Raw genomic sequence first — 12,611 nt, forward strand, 5'->3', positions numbered from 1 at the left:
CCTCCCAGCGAGGTCTCAGCTGAGGACGGCTTGCAACTATGCACGCAGTAGGTGCTCTCTAAATGAAGCTGAAATACAGTGTCCCTAGGAAAAAGCATAACTCCACATTTCCAACTACTCTTTCTGGAGGACAAACATTGCTACTAAGCACCCAGAGACTCAACTAAACCCCCTTGCAAAAATAACCTGGATCTCCTGGGAGGACGCTCACCTTGGCAAACAGCTTCCTGGCCACAACAACATAAAGATCCTGGAACTCCACGCCTGGCTAGGTATCCAGGGAAAGTGATATGTCTGAGCTGCCCTTTTGCAACCTTATTTCATAATCTACCTCCTTATTTACTACCTCACAAAACCAAAGAGAAACCGGTACACACTGTATCGATGAAAGATCAAATCTCGATTCTCAATGACAAAGGCAAGTATATATTATAAATAGCAAAACAGCTGGCTTGGACCATGGTGTCGGCCACTCATCCAGTTGAGGGATTGGAATGACATCATAACCCTTGAGAGGGTACTGCTAGCCAGCTGGTGTTATTTAGAATACACAAAAATTGGAGAAAGAAAATGCACACACTCATAGGTTGAAGTTATGCAGAAAAATATGAACACTTGGAAAATAATTTGCCCCCCGGGTGCCCTTCCCCTGTGGAGGTGACAGGCAGCCGAGCAGAGGAAGGAAGAAAAAGATTTTATTTTATTTTTTCAGTTGGCTTTAAACTCAGCAAAGTCTTTGCCCTGTCGTGGGCAAAAAGCATGAGACAATGTCCTAAAGGGAGCCAATTGCATGCTGCCTGCCCTTTTTCTAGGTTCTAGGAAATGAGATCATTCCCTTGCTTGGCAACTAGGACGAGGGGTCGCCCCAGGGCTGTTTACCAATTTAGTTTGTCCCGGTCATTCCAGGGTTAAAATCACCGGGTCTGCGCTCGAGGTGGTCTTGTCTTCATTTTTTTTTTGAAATGTTGCATTTGCTCTACCATGTAAAATTGCTCACCCCTCCCCGTGTCTATGCCTTTAATATCGATAAGGTGTGTGAGCAGATGTGTGTGTGTGCGTTTGTGTGCGTTTGTGTGTGTGCGTCTCCGTGGCCGGTAGAAAGTTAATCAGAGAATAGATTCTTATATTCTGTGGCAGCACCAGTGTTTTAATGTCTGCTAACCCTGTCACTAACACACATTCTTTTAAGGGAAAAAAATGCTTCTGTGCTCTAGTTTTAAAATGCAAAGGTATGATGTTATTTGTCACCATGCCCAAAAAAGTCCTTACTCGATAACTTTGCCAGAAGAGGGAGAGAGAGAGAAGGCAAATGTTCCCCCAGCTGTTTCCTGTCTACTGTGTCTGTGTTTTGTAGATAAATGTGAGGATTTTCTCTAAATCCCTCTTCTGTTTGCTAAATCTCACTGTCACTGCTAAATTCAGAGCAGATAGAGCCTGCGCAATGGAATAAAGTCCTCAAAATTGAAATGTGACATTGCTCTCAACATCTCCCATCTCTCTGGATTTCTTTTTGCCTCATTATTCCTGCTAACCAATTCATTTCCAGACTTTGCACTTCAGAAGCAATGGGAAAAATCAGCAGTCTTCCAACCCAATTATTTAAGTGCTGCTTTTGTGATTTCTTGAAGGTAAATATTTCTTACTCTTTGAAGTCATTGGGGAATTTTATTTAAATTGTGTACTGTTTGCCTCTGCCTAGAAATGTTATTCACTTTAGAATTTTCATTGTTTCGGAACTGGGAGTTATTTATAAATTGCTGAATATGCAATTCTGTGGGATCTGGAAAAATAGCTCCGGGAGATGAATGCCTTTGCACAGATATCTGTATGAGAGAAACTATTGCAAGGTACTTGTGATAAATCCTCCACTTCTGCAGGGCTTCAGTGGTGTTATTATAGAAGATTCCTTTAAATCCTCGCTATGGTTAAGGGTTACAGAGCAGAAATACGAACTTTTGGACTTGGGGCTTTTTTTTTTTGCAGGTGCAGATGTTTTATTTTTAAGACTGTGTCCGTGTGTATATGCACGTGTGTGTGTGTGTGTGTGTGTGTAAGTTGTCAGGACTTTTATTATAAGGCATGCCTCATACAAAGAGTTACATGTAGATTATATTAAAGCTTTTAAGTATGATCTTTGGAGCTAAGGTCCCGGAACTCTCTGCACTTAATGCTCAGTTTAGTGAAGTTTAATATGCTCTTGTGTAAAAGAACTCCTTGACAACTCTTGCTGACCTTGCATATTCGGGGAATTTAAACAAATGCATACTGTATATGGAAAGCGGAAACTTGCTCAGCAACGGCTTGTCCAACTTTTCTCTTTTGAAAAGGACTTTCACGAGCGAAGTTTGGACTCGGGGATATGTGTTGTAAAACTCAGATTTTATGCTTGGGTGCTGTAAAGTCTCTTTAGGTGAATTTGGCTGCCGCTGTCAATAGACCAACTTCTTGTTTTCAGTCACTGGCTCTAGTTTAAGTTTCCATTCTCAGCAAAATTCTATCCTTCCAAACTTGTGTTTTTCCAATTTGCAAGCACTTTTAAGCTGCTGTCACTGGCTCTCCTATGCAATTGCCTGAGTGCTCAATTCATAAAGTGTCTCTGCCACTCAGGACAGCATTCATTCGCTGCTTTCAGCTACTCTACCGCTAGGATTTTTTCCTAGACAAATAAGTGACTTGGGAGTTACAGATACAACCCTGTAAAGCACCTGATATTGCTGTCCTTGAGATGCCAAGACAGATTGCCCGCCACCTTGCTCTTAAAGGAAATGAAGCCAACGATGCAAACCCATGCAGATTATGTGGTTTAGCAGCTGGGGCTTCCTTTCCCTGTTTAGATGATGGTGAAAGAGGCTGCAGGTTATCTTGCATTTATTCTAAGTTTGGAAAACTGTCTCCAAGTGCACTTTGCATGCTGTGTGTGCTGAACTTTTTTTTTTCGAAGGCAAGCTGGCAGTAAGTTGTTGCTTTCTCCTGTGCTTAGAGTAGGAAGGGCTTTGAGGGAGCTGCATGGTCTTTGAAATGTAGTTCTGTGAATGAAGTTGTCCTGCCTGGAGCCTGAACTCACATGCTGATTGTACTCTGGGTCGCAAGGTATTTGCAAGGGTTTGAGTCAGAGAGAAGATGATAGAGGACTGAAGCTTGGGTCACTGTCCGAACTGGCCAAAATGAGCACACAATGGAGACTGGTGCCTTGATTGGGGTGGGGGGGGGAGGAGGCGGGAATAGGTTGACTCAAATCCCAGCTGTGCAATTTGTTTGAATGGACAAAAGACAGTTTACACAGCCTCACAGCATACCTGCCAGGATGTCCAAATGTAACTAGATGCTTTTCACAAACTCCACCCACCAAGCAGCACATGTTTTTAAGTCCTCAGTTTTCTATTCACAACAGTCTCATAATACCCACCCTGACCTGCTGTAAAAGATCTGGAACAAACAAAAATGGTTACACCTACAGTGAGTATTTTCTTATGACTCTTGCCCTCAAATTTTGCTGGGCATTTTTGTTGTTGCCCAGACATCTGGATTCAATTGTTTTTTACTAATTTAAGATATAAAAAGAAAGGTCTTTTAAATTTTGGCTACGTGAATGACTTTTTAGTGAGTGCTCTCAATTTTTTTTCATTTTTTCACTTTTCTTTCTTTCTGGTTCTCCCTACCTTTTCCACTATTGGATTTTTCCTTTCTGTCACCTCAGTGCTTTTGTATAGGGCAAAATAAAAGGCCAGGGGAGTAAAGAACATATGGGACCCCTTCTTTCAAGATTAACTCCTAGGCAAATTCATTATTGTTTTTTTTTGGGGGGGTGCATAATGCGATAAATTCTCTGGTCTCTCTGGGTGTACTGGACTGTTCCATGAATTAAAGGAAAGTGTACTGAAGGTTCTATTTGTCCTAGAACTAGTGCTGATATTTATCTGGCAACATATTTGGGGGGGGGAGGAGTCTATAAAAATCTTACTTTCTTAAATGTTTATGATTTATATTGTTGAACTGAATTGTGTTGCATCAGGAAAAACTATTAAAAATATAGTTTGAGCATCTAATGAAGTTCTCAATTCACTAAAGCTTAAGGTGAATTAAATTTCCCCCCTGGATTTCACCAGCACTGAAGAACTTGAAGGCAGGTACTTGGCCTTCAGCATTACTATTACTCCACAACAAGAAGGAGAAGTAGGAGTGGATGATGTATATTCTAGCACTGACCACTGACCTATTGCCAGACTGTGGGTGGATGTGCAACAATGTCAGACCCAAAGAGTTTGCTCTTTTGAAAAGAGCGATGAAATCAAGGTGGATTGGATAGATTGCAGTTGGGAGAACTCCACTCCATATTTCAAAATTGGACACCCCCCCACTGACATTTATTTTATTACTCTGAAAAGTGAGCACAGGATGATCGCCTGGTCCCCAGTGGCTTTGGCTTTGACTTTGGCTTTATTGAGGGTCTTATGAAGCAAATGGAAGAAATGTTCACCTGCTAGTCTGTTTTTTGTTCATTGTTTTTGATGATTTCCAAGTAGAGGATGCTTTTCATCTTGTACTGTTTTACAGACATTAACTAAATATTTACATTATGTTAACCAGAGTCAGGGGACTCAGGGTTTATTCCTAATTGCTGAGTTGAAGAGTTAGCCACAAAATAAAAGTGGAAATCTTAATTTAATTGATGTAGCAACTTTCCCACTGAGGGCGAGCCAGGGCATTGAGAGTTCATAAGGGTAAGGGGGTGACTAGAAATAACTGATCTGTTTCTCTAAAGGTGATGGGGTTGAATGGACCTGCCACACTGTAAGGTTCCCAAAAGTGTCTTTTTACAGTGACAGCTTTCCACTAAAAGGTAACTCTGTGACCGTGTCAATAGGGCTCTTCGCTTAAAAATCTTAGTAGAGACTCCAGTGTTGCTGAAAGTACATGCAGGTGAGAGAATGAAGCTACTCATCTTGGCACTTTCCCCAAAGAAACCACATCTTGATGTCCTAGGCAGTAAAATAGGAAAAGGAAACACCTCCTTGGCATTGTGTCTCCCTGTTAAAGTCAGGTGGGCTTGAGTCGCAGGAAGCCCACCTCGGTCAGGAATGCCAAGTCACGCCAACCAAAAGTTTCTTGGTATGTTTTGCTATAAGATGAACACAGTGACATATAAGTCCCTCAAAGAGATGAAGTCAACATTCCTTTGAATACAAAAAAAATTAATGCAGACTTTTGCAGGTTTTGAACTCAGTGCCCTGTTCATGGAACATACTCTCCACGTGTGTTGATTTGATATTAAACTTGACACCAGGAGCTTTTGTATGCAGAAGGAGCCAGATCTACTTAGCATGGGCCAGTTGCATTTCTATATCTTCACATTTCTCTTGTATGTGTTTTTTCACTTCCACTTGTGGTTGTTTAACTATTGATATTCGTCAGGTAAGAAATCTCTGTGTGTCTATTGGTCTTTCTCAATTACTCTTTGTCTCTCTATCTCTCTGTCATTATCTCTTTCTGTCCTTCTCATTTTCTCTACTTAAGTGAAGAAAAAAAAACAAGCCTTTAACACTACATAGCATTTTTACAAGTCCTTTTTTTTTTTTTAGCCATAGTAAATTCTAACTTGGGGGTGATGTGCTGGTTAATATAATATTCTGGACAATAATGATGGCATATACCATATGTGGTTGGTCAATCTTAAGGGAATTTAAATAATAAAACCTATTTGGTCCCAAGTCTGGAATGAGCACAATTTAACTCTTGATAACGTGAAAGGTTGACCAGAATCTTGGAATAGCATGGGGTCCCCTCGCAATTACATCACTGCCTCCTTCCTAATAAATGGTTCTAGCCCTTTTGTCTCACTGAGTTGAGTTGTAACAGGAACCCATCCAGGAGTTCAGGACGGACTTCTCCAAGGTCCCACAGTCCAAGGGGATTAAACGCAGGTTGACTGAAGCCAAGTTGTGCTCAGGCCATGACACCCCACGGTTTCTCAGGCACTGGGCTGCTCTGAGCGCAGGGGAGCCCCGCTTAATGATAGGCCTGGAACACTGAGGATCAATTCACCCCTGCTCTCCCCCTGTCCCCTGACAAGGACCAAGAAGGAAACGTGACCCTCCTGTTTCTCCGGCAGGTCAAGATGCACAGTGTGTCCTCCTCGCACCTCCTCTACCTGGCCCTGTGCCTGCTCACCTTCACCAGCTCCGCCACGGCCGGACCGGAGACGCTCTGCGGGGCCGAGTTGGTGGATGCTCTTCAGTTCGTGTGTGGAGACAGGGGCTTTTATTTCAGTAAGTAGCCCTCCCTCTCGCTGCTCTGTGGATTTACAACCGCAGGGAGTGTGTGAATAACTGAATGGCTGCCCGAGCTGGCAGCCGGCCTGGGCCACTGAGATTCCTCACCTTAAAGGAAACAGTGTTTCTGCTGGGCTGGAGCAGTTTTTGCAGATTTAGGATGGAATTTTCCTCCTTAGCCGGTTGTCTTTTAACGACTTCCTGCTGAGCTTTCCCACAACTATCTACCCTCCCCATTTTCAACATTTCCGTGCAAAGAGGGGACAAAATAACCACCCTGGGGGTAGAGGTTTAGTCTCTGAGATCTGGTGGGCTCCAATAAGCACATGGGAAATAGGCCTTTTTTTTTAAAGATTGATTTATTTATGCATACAGAACTGGGGTACAGGTCAGAGGTTCAGGGACAGTGAGAGGATTCACCAGAGACAGAGTGGGGAGCAGAACAGACTGACTGACGATATACACTGCTAAGGGAAGCAGCGGGTGGGTCAAGGGAGGTCTGCTGCACCATGTGGGTCACCTCCAGGGTGGGGATCGAACTCATGCTGACGTGGCTTTAGCTTCTTAGTGCTGTGCTTTAACCCGCTGCGCCACCAGGGAGGGCCTGAAACAGGTCTGTTTTAGGTGCTTATTTTTTGGAGTAAAAAAGTAAGTTCTGCCCCATTCATAAGGACTTGGAAACAGAATGAAAGGCACTTGCAGATGTCTCCCAACAATGTGAAATCACCCTGAACAGATGGAAGGTGAACTCATTTCGAGGCACCCCTTAAACACCTGGGTTCCTTCTCAATGCAAACTGAAGTGCCATGCCAACTTGGCCTCTCTGCCATCAGACTTTGATTTTCTGTTACTACTTTCTTACTCTGGGGTGCTCCCGTGATGCCTCCATCTGGAAGGGGTTTCTGACGAGTTCAGGATCACTTACCTCATAAATAGGTCTCAGGTGATTTAAAAGTCAATGGTCGATAAAAAGTAGACACCAGGCCAATGATTGCAAATAATCTCACAACCAGAAGTCAAGGAGAATACCTCTTAGGTATTTATCTCATTGTACATTACAAGATGGTGAAGGTAAAGTCAGAGGTTCATGCTGTGTAACTCTTTGGAATTTTAGAGAGCTCCAGGAAGCTGGCACTCAGATCTCAGTGGGCATGAATCATTCCTGGAGGTTTGTATCATTCAAGCATAGTCAGATTACCTCTGTTACCTAATAAGCTTTGATTTGCTCCTGTGATGAGTCATACACTTCAAGTCTCTATCATCTTCCCAGAGAAGGCTATAAGAAAGAGAAACTAGGGGGAGGGGCTTGTGTATAGTGGTCTGGGATGGAAAGGGGATATGGGTTGACCTCATCATAGCTTTGACAACAAATAATCTTTAAACAGAGATTGAGAAGTGCTTGCTACAAATTAAATGGGCAAATTCCCCACCCTCTGTTTCCAACCAATGCTTTAATTGAATGAATTCTTTTATTCTTTAGGCCATAAAGCAATTTTACCCGATTCTCTATTGTAGTGCAGTGAGTGAATACATTGGATGGGTTCTCTTCAAATAGCAGACTTGTTTTAACTTTAAAACATCGTGCAAAAAGTAAATGTGTCACATCAGTATCACCCAGTGATGGGTTGTCATTATTCTTCACTTTGCTGCTTCTGGTTTAAATAATTAAATAGGTAGTTTTCACATATTATGCTCTAGAAGATTTTGGGTTTTACCTTGGTAATTCTTTTGTGCAATTTCCTTTGATCTAGTTCACCCAGTAGTCACCGAACCTACAAGTGTCTTCTGTTATGCACAGGGTGAATTACTTACAAAATCACATGGTCCAGGATTTCATGCACAGAAAGTGGATCCTCATGTAGGGCTATGATGTTTGCATCGCATGATAAGAAGAAGGAAAGAAAGATCCAGTCCCAAGTCACTATATGAATATGTTTATGAATATGATCTAGTTCATTTTACTTAATTTGGACAATTATGATATGAAACCATTTTCATAGCACTGGAAGTGTCCTTTTATTTAACTTTAGCAACTTGCTTTAATATCTTGACAGGAGAAGTTTATATATGGAAATTCTACAATATGATTTTGAACAGAAAATGGTTTTATAAAGTGTGTATTATTTACAGTATTGTCACTGGGCATCTATGTTTCATCAATTCTTCCTTTTAGAACTCCATGTTTATGTAAATTCTCTGAATGACAAAGACCCTCATAGACAGAAGTATTCTGGTTGATTTTCTAGCCAAGTAGTCTAAGAATAGTTAGTCTTTTAAATTCTTCAAGTCAAATTACTAATGGGGCTTCTGCTAAGTCTGAGGCACTGTGCTAGGTGTGAATGAGCTGCTTCTACATCAATGAAGTTGACTTTGCTTTTAAGGAACTCACAATTGAGCTATGGTGACCACACTTGAGGGGAGAAATCCTATACTGCCAAAAAATTAGCAAGGGTGTAAAACAATGCTACTTAAAAATTAAGTAATTTTAAAAAGGAACTTACAACCTAGTGGGGAGAGAAATTAAAATGATGCACATAGGTATTTATCAATATCTTAATAGAAAAAATAATTCTGGGAGAGTAGATTAGAGTCCTTTATTCTTTTCCTATTTTGTCCCACTTTTTGCAATCACCTAACCAGGAACAACCCTCGCAATGGCATCCTTAATGCCAAAGGCTATATTTATTTACCAGTGAATCCCAATATCTAACCCAAAGCCTGGCTGGTATGTAGTGGCTCATATTTGATTGAAATGAATGGAACTGAATCCAGTTGAATGGGATAGAATTAGTTGTTTGTCTTTATAGCCCTAAGAATTACATTTGTCAAGTACTTTGGACAATTCTCACCTAATATTTACCCAGCTATTTGATATAACTGTTTTTCTTTTTTCAGCTGAATACAATGTATACTAACAGTGACCTGAAGCTGCATTTTCTCTGTCTCCGAGCTACTCTGACAATCTGTTCTGTGTCTGAGCCAATTATTCTTAACGGCATTAACTGTTGTCAACAAATTTTACTGAGTTTCCTTTATGTCCCCTGAGATTTGCTGTGTGTGAAGATATCAACTCTAACCATTTATAGTTTTGGAAATACATTTTGAGTAAAGCCGTTTCCCCTGCTTCTCCCCTCTCTCAGTTGCCTCCTGTTATTGTTTTTCTACTTGTTTTCCTAGTTCATGGTAGCTGTGTCTTTTATTTTAAGCTGCTTCAAATTTATTTTGAAGGTATGGATTTTTTTTTTTTAATGATGGAAGGCAGTGTCTGATCTTAGTCTGAAATTCGAATATCTAAAAGAAAATGGTTTTTAGATAGCTTTTTAGTCAAGACAGCAAGTTTAACAAGGAGGGTTTTATAATTTAACCCTCGTGAAGACAGAACTGTTGGGAATAAAATTGTTTTCCCATGCTTATTTTGCATAGATGGACCTACACTGTAAATGAACTCATATTTCACAAGAACATAGTAGAAGCAAGCTTCTAATCTAGTTTGTGAATATCTTCCCAGCATAAATGGAGCAGTTCCTCTATAATTAATGCAGCTTCCCCAGACATTTTATGAAATGAAAGTTCCAATGAAGAACTAATTACTGATTCTTCCCTATACATCATAGTAAGAGAGCCTATCAACCAGTTTTGTGATTTCATAGTCCTATGAGAAAAATGGTGACATAATGGAGGTAGCACTTGGGGAAGAGCTAGCTATTACCAAACTTACGAGGCCCTCATAGGGAATGGCTTGTTATAACCTCATTTTGTATGAAGCATAGCAAGAGGGAGAGTTTCAAGAGAAATAGGAGAAGTTAGGTTTGTCATAGATAGAATTTTTGACAGTCATGGTGATTAACCATTTTAGCATGTGCTTCAGGGCTTGTGGAGTCTCTCTCTTTGGAGATACTTTAAAAAATGATGGACACCAACCATCTTGGATGGTTCCAATTAAGAGCAACCAAAAAAAGCAGGTTTCTGGGGTCCTTTTTAGTTTTAAGAGTCTATAAACAGTCCCTTAAATAAACTGTATATGCTTTACCTCAGCGGTCTGGGAAAAAGGAGAAGTAAATCAATTAGAAAAGAAAGTTGGATTGCCTTTCGGCTGTTCCAGATTTATAGCTTTTGTAAAATGTAGTTCCAGTACATAGTTATTGAGAACAGGTCTGGATGAACGAACAGCATTCTTCATGGATTTCGTAAAGAGTCGAAGTGAAACTTTGCAATGAATTTCATTGCTTTTGATTGCAGTAACCTTCCTAGATCTAGGTTACTACTATTAACTCAAGTTCCTTTCATTTGAAATACAGTGCTAAGAAAACTATTCCCAGACCTGTCATTCATTAGCTGTATGACTTTGGCAAGCATTTAAGGTTCCTGGGCTGAAATGTCCTTGTCTATAAAACAAGGGGATTTTGTTGAAGTAAATGACCTCTTCTAACTTTAACAGACTCATAGTCTGGGTTGTAATTAACAAGGACTTGGTACTGTTCAAGGAAGAAGAACCTTGGATTTAAATAGTACTCAAAGAACATTTAGTCTCCTTTATCTTCTTTACATAGTTTCTATTCATCCTCAATGATAGATGATTCCACCTACTCAAAGAAAACAGAGCCAGCTTCATTGGGGATTTGTTTGTTTGCTTGTTTGTTTGTTTTAAGCTTGGGTTCCAACCTTTCACGGATGGAATGGAAGCTCAGACATGACCAAAGTCACGCAGGCCATCCAACCACAGGAGCACATACCTCATGCAGACACATTGCCATTTCTTTTTGCTGGGAATAGTCAACCAGCATCACTCATCGTTACATTTGTTCCCTCTCTTGAGCAGCAAGACAAGAGAATAGGTCGTTTTTTAGCATCCTTTTTTAATAGAGGGGACAATTAAGAACCCATAGGTTTCTAAATCTTGACCAAAATTGATACCTACTGCCTTTCCATTAATAAATAAGAGACTGTTCAATTTCAACCTTCAAATATACCTTTCCCCAGGACTAGTACTGCTCTGCACGGGGCTGGGTTTCGGCCGTGCCACTTGCATTTCTTGACTGGGTACCATTAGCCTGCACTGGCAATAACAGCTGGTCAAAAGTAGGGGTATAGTCACTGTCTGTGGAAAAGCTTTTCTTTTGGAAACTAATTGACATATGTGGGGTTTGACCTTATGGCTGAGCCTCATTAGCACCACTAAACAAATAGGCTACAGATATTCTTAAAGAAAAACAGTTTTTACACTGACCCTAAAATTTTGCTACTACTCTTTAAATATGCCCAAGAGGACAAGTGTGTGCTATCAAGAAAACTGAAGAAAATGATAGCTTCTGTGCAAAATTAGAAAATAATTTGCATTTTTTTCCCAGCATTTGAATGCTCTACAAGATGATCTCCTCCCTGATGGAGAAATAAGAAACAGGAGAGCAAAGTATCCAAGACCATGAACATGGTCTCTACTGCCAAGAATCCAGGGTTTAAATCCCAGCGCTGTAACTTACTTCGTGGGTGGCCTTGAGCAAGTTACTTAACCTCTTTGTTCCTCAATTTCCTCATGTAAAATGGGACCTGCCTCAGAGAATTGGTGTGAAGATTAAATTGAGTTACTATATTAGAACACATTAACTTGGAATACCACCTGGCACATAGACCATCTACATGTTAGTTATTATACATACTCTTTTCTGGGATCAGTTTCAGGGTCTAATGTAAAGGTGAAGGTATCTTGAAATATGCCAATAAATTATGCACACATTTTCTCTACTTAGGGCCAGCTGATAAAACCTGTTAGAGGAAGCAATTATACCATAGCATCAGTAATAAGAAAAATGACTTAGGCTTGAGTAGTATTTTTACTTTTTAAAATCTGCTTTGTGCTAGCTCTCTTTCTGTCTTTACCACCATCTCGGAGGGCAAGATTTATTGTTTCATTGGACAAATGAGTCATGTAAGGCACTGCGATAGTTTGACTTACCTCACAAGATGGATCCAGAACTAAAATAAAGGTCTCTTGTCCCCAACAAGCATATTAATTTAACCATTCATGTTATTTAAAGATGCAAAGACTTATAGCATAGGCATAGTGAGATGCTTCCCAATCCCCTGTTCTCCTCTAAGAGATGAGAGCAGGAATCCCTGGCTGACTCAACTGATTCAGAATACTGAAAGAAGGCATGAGACAAAGTCCATGAAATAACCCTATATTACACTTGCTAGAAAAATTCCCAAAGAAGAATTAGTAAGTGCTGATAAGCAGAATTTCCCCAGGCTGCACAAGTCGAGTCCTCCGATTAGAGACTGCTGTTGTGCGAGTCTTCAAAGAGTCTTGACTCCTACTCACCTGAACACTTTCGCAGACCTGTG

The 12,611-nt window shown here is 40.6% G+C and overlaps 1 protein-coding gene across 3 annotated transcripts in view; it reads left to right on the plus strand.

Annotated features, from left to right (window-relative positions):
• The first annotated feature begins 1,346 nt into the window (after positions 1 to 1,346).
• IGF1 (insulin-like growth factor 1 (somatomedin C)) overlaps positions 1,347 to 12,611 on the plus strand; it is a 65,723-nt gene continuing 54,458 nt past the window's right edge. Inside the window, exons 1-2 of one of the 3 annotated variants that reach the window (XM_004675746.1) lie at positions 1,347 to 1,628; positions 6,110 to 6,266. In XM_004675746.1, the coding sequence (XP_004675803.1) occupies positions 1,566 to 1,628; positions 6,110 to 6,266 (220 nt within the window). In that variant the 5' untranslated portion in view covers positions 1,347 to 1,565. Of the gene's footprint in view, positions 1,629 to 3,290; positions 3,457 to 6,109; positions 6,267 to 12,611 lie in introns of those variants that run through there. The other 2 variants (XM_004675747.2, XM_004675748.2) reach the window with 2 other exon arrangements.

Source organism: Condylura cristata, unplaced genomic scaffold, assembly GCF_000260355.1.
Source record: "Condylura cristata isolate star-nosed mole 26May11 unplaced genomic scaffold, ConCri1.0 scaffold00004, whole genome shotgun sequence".
NCBI classification, from domain to species: domain Eukaryota; kingdom Metazoa; phylum Chordata; class Mammalia; order Eulipotyphla; family Talpidae; genus Condylura; species Condylura cristata.